At 42.1% G+C, this 6,836-nt stretch overlaps 1 protein-coding gene across 1 annotated transcript; it reads left to right on the top strand.

Annotated features, from left to right (window-relative positions):
* The first annotated feature begins 1,150 nt into the window (after positions 1-1,150).
* On the top strand, positions 1,151-6,551 carry LOC125508473 (isopentenyl-diphosphate delta-isomerase). The gene is made up of 6 exons (XM_048673190.2): positions 1,151-1,441; positions 3,211-3,562; positions 4,207-4,291; positions 5,226-5,312; positions 5,384-5,617; positions 6,080-6,551. The coding sequence occupies exons 1-6, from the start codon at positions 1,281-1,283 to the stop codon at positions 6,157-6,159; spliced, it is 999 nt and encodes a 332-aa protein (XP_048529147.1). The 5' UTR covers positions 1,151-1,280; the 3' UTR covers positions 6,160-6,551.
* Positions 6,552-6,836: the final 285 nt, after the last annotated feature.

Raw genomic sequence — 6,836 nt, forward strand, 5'->3', positions numbered from 1 at the left:
CCGGCAGCCACCTCCGTCGTCGTCGCTACTGATGCGGCACGAGCCGGCGAATCCGACAGGCCCCCGACCTCTCGCTCGCCCCGCGTCCATGGCGGTCGGCATCGCGCTCCTACTCGACCTTGCGGCCCGCGCGCCCCGCTCCTCCGCCTCGCTCCACTCGCACGCCGCCTTCTCCGCCGCTGCCGCCGCCGCCGCCGCGGCAGCCCTGTCCGCCTCCGGCGTACCCCTCTCCGCGCGGCCATTCTTCGGGTTAGTTCGACCCCCCTCCCCCCCCCGTTTGTCGATCTAACCATTGGTTAATGCTCATTATATTCTTACAACAACACCGGAATGCTCCATTACATCACATATCCCTTTCGAGCGAACCATCAAATAACCCTCGATGCCAAAGTTTTCCTTCAAGCAACCGCTCATCGATCCACAACTACCGCCATTGATTTTCGCAATGCAAAGCTTTGTAGATCTGCCGTTTGAAGCACATTTGCTTATTCATGTCCCTGTTGCAACGCACGGGCACTTTTACTAGTCTATATCTAAATCTATACCAATATAAAAGGATCCAAAGGGGCAGATTCAACTGATCTCAACCATCAAACTAAGTCGATCCAACGACCTAGACTGCTTCAATGGCGAGGATTCAACATGTTTAACGTGCAATTAATATTATACCAAATATTGCACTAATTATAAAATTAACACACAAATAATAACATAGCTAATATATCCGTATGCCATTAATAAATTGCCTAAATATTAACGTGTATTGCACGTGCGCATTTATTAGTTTGTTTAAATAGGATGCGGAAAGGATCCACTATGACGTGATAAGTTTAAACTTGCCTGTAAATAACAGTTCTTCCATTGTCGAACACTGAAAACACTTTCACAAAAGAACACCATTCTTTTTCCCACAAGAAAAGAAAAGAAAACACAGTTCTTTGTCAAGTGCCAAGCTATATAAATCTTGATCTGCTTCGCCTCCGGGCTGTGATTTGTCTTTTATTTTTATTTTTTGAGAAACATTCGGCTTTTTTTTTTGAGAAATACATTCGGCTTTTCTTAAGAAAGGGGTTGTAATTCGATGCGGAAAGTGTTTTGTAATTCGACTAGGCGACCCACTCACCTGCTCAATATAAAACGGGGAGGCCAGGTCGCGCCAAGGGCCCGACCAAGCCCAGCCCATACCGGCAGCCACCTCCGTCGTCGTCGCTACTGACGCGGCACGAGCCGGCGAATCCGACAGGCCCCCGACCTCTCGCTCGCCGCGAGATCCCGCGTCCATGGCGGTCGGCATCGCGCTCCTGCTCGACCTTGCGGCCCGCGCGCCCCGCTCCTCCGCCTCGCTCCACTCGCACGCCGCCTTCTCCGCCGCTGCCGCCGCCGCCGCCGCGGCAGCCCTGTCCGCCTCCGGCGTACCCCTCTCCGCGCGGCCATTCTTCGGGTTAGTTCGACCCCCCCCCCCAATCCCTTAATCTCCTAATAACTAGGAGCGTTTTTGTTATTTCCTACTCCCGTGTTTTTTTTTTGTGTGCGCGTGCCTATGTCGCGATCGAGGTGTTCGGCGTATTGCGCCGGGAGGGGTTTACCAGGGATATTAGGAGCCTGTTCGGTTTCTCTCCGCTCCCGTGACTCACCTCCCGGAGCGGAGCAGACTACTGCAGTTTTTTATGGAGCTGCTCAAACCAAGCTCCGCGGAGTGGAGCGGAGCAGAGAGATTCCAAACAGGGCCTAGGTTGCGCCCGCACAGTTAGCGCGCGGGTATTTCGGTGCAGTAGTCGCAGGTGCTAAAGCTTGATGCGTTAGCCATTGCAGTTGCTAAGGCTTCTGTCCGGTGTTCAACATCGTCTTTGGATAGCTAGTTGCCAGTGTTTAGGCCTTGATGTTGTGGTAGGGCAATCTAAATATTGCTAATATATTAGGACCGTCTTATTAATAATTCTAATGAGTTATCTTGGAATTTAGAATCAAATAAAAAACCCTATATTATGCTCAAGGAAAGTAGATATAGATAGGAGCTTATGCCCTAAAAAAAAACACTAGTTTCTTAAATTAAAAATAAAAAAGATTTTTTTCAGTTCAGGTTTTGCTCTTGGTGCGCATGAGGTGTATATGGGTATATCAAGTCTCCCTTTTCAGCCAAGTATCAGTGACCATTGGTCCATTCATGCAAATAAACTTTAAAATACTGGACTGTCTCTGTTAGAAGATGTCCCCGCCCTCAAAGATCGTTCACCTCTAGCAACCATGCCATGTAGTGCAACATCATCATACATGTAAAAGGTGTCTGATGATACTGGACTGTCTCTGTTAGAAGATGTCCCCGCCCTCAAAGGTCGTTCACCTCTAGCAACCATGCCATGTAGTGCAACATCATAATACATGTAAAAGGTGTGATGCTTCGTTACAGTCGAATTATCCATAACACGGAATCCCTTTATGGTCATGACTGTAAGATGTAAATTGGATGAGGGGCGGACAAAGGGGGGGGATACATGACGAAGTACCAAAAAATATATTTTCATGTGAGTTCTGGTGTCACTATCAGAGAGCTGTGTGAATTTATTTTTGATATTAAGTGAAACAGAATGAAGAAAAGTAGCAAGCACGCTGGAATGCGAGCTGGGTTCTTCACCCACATGCTTTAATCTTCTCATTTATCTTGTTCAGTTAGTTGTTTTCTTTGTGTTGTATGATTCTGCCATAGTAATCACTTCGGGTGAATAGGGGAAGAAGTGACTGTCATTGAGCTGGAATTTACGTCTTAATGCATTTCTTGATGGATTGAACCAACTGAATAATAGGGAAAGTTGTTCTCTTGGTTTAATAATTCATCCGAGTATGCTCGCAGACTTGCAGCCCACAAGTCATGGTTGCTGAATATGGTATGGAATTGGATATAAAGTTGTGGCATTAACTCTACATAACTGTTCATGTGGAAATGTGGGATAAATTGGAAAAGTTTCATTAAACAATATCATTCTGTGGAGTTTGCGATTTTACTCAAGCTTTTGTTCACTAACTAGCAAAAGTCATGGTTTTCTACAAATGAATGTGGAATGAATCCTAATAAGATATCTTCACTACTAACTTGGAAGTAAAGACCTGGAAAAAAATAACTCTTCACTGCCTTATGGGAATGTGCATCACCTATTACTAAGGACACTGTTAGTTTTTTCCTCTGATTCATGCAGTGATGCTTTCCTGGTTCAGTTTTCCAGGATTCACTGTTGCTCATTGTGATGCTGGTGCAACTTATGGATCGATTGATAGTCCTGATCTTGCCAATGATCTTAATGAGAAGATACATGACTCGATTCATGATCTCCAATTACCGATAAAAGAATACCCGTTGGAGCTGAAGCCGCTTTTGTATGCATTTGGCTTTAAGCATTTGAGTATGACGACTATTAGGGCCTTTTTATTATACTATTTACCACTTCTGGAGCCTCGTCCGCCCACTGATGACGATGACGATGACGATCTGCTTCAAGATGATTCAGAGAGGCCGCCGGTTGACCTGGTTACTCCCTTCCATAATTCATTGAAGCAAATCGCTCGCGAGGTACATCTTTTCTCTGACACTTTAGTGCAGTAGCGTGATTCCTGCTCATACAGATATTTTAGTCACAGTGAGTGGCTAGGCACATGCTTGATTTGACTGATTGATCAGATAGGATATGTCAGTATCTTGATTCCAGATGCTCATGTGTGTTCACCTTAACCAACCTCCAATGTTGCCTTGCCTCTCAGTCCACGAGAAGCATAAATTCGATCTGTGCAAATTCAGTGCTTGCTGGATTTTTTCAATCGCTATACTTGACTTGTTGATTTCGCTTCCTAGTTAGACTATCTTCAAAATAAACATAAATTTGTTCTTTGTATACGTGAAACATAAATGTACTTCTAGTATTCATGTTATTTATATAGGGCCTGGAGGATAATAAAGCTAGGCCAAGCAGGTGGGGCTTCCTGGCCTTATCCTGTAACCCTAATTCAGCTTTGTAGGAAAAACTCCAAATCAGCTGAAACCATTTGGGTGTATTTATGAGTCATAATACTCTTTGAGCTGAAGCTTAAACTTGCTTATATTAGAATTTCAATTTTAAGCTGCTTACATTAGAATTTTAAGTTTGGCCCAGAAGATCATTATTATTTCTCCTATGTAAAGTAAAAGTTACTTGCTTAATCTTCTGTTCTGCATTTCAGATTTCTGTTGTAACAACAAGAAGAGTATTCGAAAGGATTGCGGTTCGTCATGTTTCACAAAGAACAGCATGGAAGCTTCTCAAAGGTGAATACTTCTCCGTTTTTCTCATGTCTTCTAGCAGCACTCTAGAAGCAGTGGGTGAAAGATATTTATCAGACATGGTGTTGAATCACTTAATATGTATGTTAATGTGATTGTTATTCCAATCGAATAGCTACATTCTTGGAATTATCATTTTGCATAGAAAGAATGTGTTATTTTATTAATTGTAACCATATCATTAGTTTCCTTGCCTTAGTTTTTTTCTCGAGAAACCTTGTTCACCAGATCATTGGCATGTGTCTTATTGCTGCTATTGTCCATAATCAATATTGAATGCTCTATTCAGCTTGCAAATTTCTTATTGGTTTAACTTGTGGTTCAAACTATTAGGCATTTAAAACCACATTAGGAGTCTTAGGACTACACAAGTTACCAAAATTTCCTTTTTACAATCTTGTTCCGCATGCATGTGTAAAGAACTTGTTTCTTAATAACTTGGCAAGATTAGGACTCAGAAAGTAGCTAGCGCATTAGCATTTTATGTTTGGGGCTCAGGGCTCAACAGAAGTAAAGCCTAAGTGCCTAACACAGTTTGTCTAATTAGAGCTTATCTGTGAGCTGAATGTGCCCTGAATGCTGAGTTGGATGGTAAGTCATTAAATCCCTATCTCTTTGTGGGTGAGTTGAGCACTCCTCACCGTCGAATAGATTATTTATTTTGACTTCTTGTGCTGGCCCAACATTGTCCAGTCCCTTTGCAGGATGTGCCTCCAAATTTATCTTAGATACGCTTGCTAGCTACATTTTCTGTCATATGCTAGCTTATCAACAAGTTACGCCATGTTCTGTCGGTTGCTTCTGTCTAACACATTAGTCATACGATTATTTTCTTTTGTCTTCTTGTGTACTCATTTGTGATTATCACTTTATCAGCTGTTATAATATAATGCGTTACTATTTACTTATTTTTCTAAAGATGCTGCAAAATCATCAAAGAGGAAAGCTCTGAGGGGGATGTCAATTCCAGAATACACATACTGTGTTGCCAGAACAACTTTCCGAGGTAAGATTTGCCTGCAGTGTCACTTTTCCTTCTGTAAATTATTGTTCAATTATTTTTCTTTGTTCAAACAGCGCATGCATTGGGAGTAGCTGCTACTTGGGTTGTACAATCTGTCGTCCAGGTCTACAAATGTTTTATTCGTCAACCTGATAATGATGACGAATTGTTCGACGAGAAGGAAAAACTCAGATTGTTTGCGAGAAGGATCTATAGTGTAACCATCAAATGTGGTTTCTCTTTGGTTTTTGCCTCGATTGGAGCAGGCCTCGGCGTCCTTCTGCATCCAGTGCATGGACAATGGATTGGTCAGTTATGACTTCTTTTTCTTTCATCAGTTCAAGTACTAGACTATGCCTTGTTTGCCAAAGCATCTCATTTTGTTTCTTGACTGACAATATTCGTTGAAGAGTTTCAATTTCACTTACGTTGGTGATAAAACATATCTTTTGTTTCTTCAAGATCACATAAATTAATTTTGTTTATTCTGCATGGAATTCCTTTTTCATTTTGCGTTGGTAAGTTTGCAGCCTTTTATGTTGGAAGTACCCTTTATGTTGCCAAAAGTAAAAAATGTGTCCTATGTGTTTATTGTGTAATGGCTTGAAGCACAGATATTATTTGTTTCAAATTTTCTCTAAGATATACCAAGGTTCTATTTGTTCTTCTGTCCAAGGAATTTAGGACACCACCACCTTGAATTGCTGCAACATGTTAGTATCGGTTCAGTTCAAACTAGTTTGACGCTATTTCTCATATCTGGCTTGCAGGTTGTATCCTTGGAGATTTTGCAGGACCAGTTGTTGCTATCCTTATTTTCGAGAAGTTACAGTTCCCGCTAGAAGGTTAAAGACCACCATCTCCTGCTACAAAGTTAAGAAACCCAGGTCATCCAACCTTGTTTCTAGCCTGCCTGGTTTTCGAAGAACATGAAGTGGAGCTCCTTGGCCTTGAGTCTACCCTTTCAGGATATTCATTGGCCTAACTTGGAGCTCAAAGTTGATGAATAACTATGCATGCATGGTTAATAGCTTTTCGTGGCACAATGCCTTTGGGTATTGTGTAATGCTTACTTTTGGCACATTTAATAACTAGCTACTGTACTTCGTTGCCGTGCTTCACATTTTGAACTCAAAGGAACATTTCTGTCCACTGGTTTGCTAAATTTCTACAGTAAGTACTTCGCTGCCCTTGTTGTGAACTGAATCTGGTATATCTAAGGCCCTCTTTGTTTGAGCCACATATTCCTGAGAATCAGTGTGGCTTTCTGTGACTTACGATTCCTGAGTATCAGAAGTTGGTTGTTTATTTATCCTACCGTGGACAGCTAAAGGAGTTGTTGAGGTTGTGAAATCATATGTGAAACCATACTTGATACGTCAACAATCCATTATGCTTTGTTTGGATGTCTATTGGATTGGTTGGAATACCAATTCAACAAGGATATTTGTAATGGACATGAATACAAATTCACTTGTTTGGATGTCCTGAATTGGCCTATGGAATCCTCTGAGGTTCAATACCAAA

This window comes from Triticum urartu, chromosome 5A (genome assembly GCF_056163025.1).
Source record: "Triticum urartu cultivar PI428250 chromosome 5A, HENAU_Tu73, whole genome shotgun sequence".
Lineage (NCBI taxonomy): Eukaryota > Viridiplantae > Streptophyta > Magnoliopsida > Poales > Poaceae > Triticum > Triticum urartu.

Bases quoted from the DNA above. Each gene is read 5' to 3' on its own strand.
- LOC125508473 (XM_048673190.2), top strand. From the start codon at position 1,281: ATGGCGGTCGGCATCGCGCTCCTGCTCGACCTTGCGGCCCGCGCGCCC. The intron at 5,313-5,383 runs GTAAGATTTGCC...TTGTTCAAACAG, and splicing joins TGCCAGAACAACTTTCCGAG to CGCATGCATTGGGAGTAGCT. The intron at 5,618-6,079 runs GTCAGTTATGAC...TCTGGCTTGCAG, and splicing joins AGTGCATGGACAATGGATTG to GTTGTATCCTTGGAGATTTT.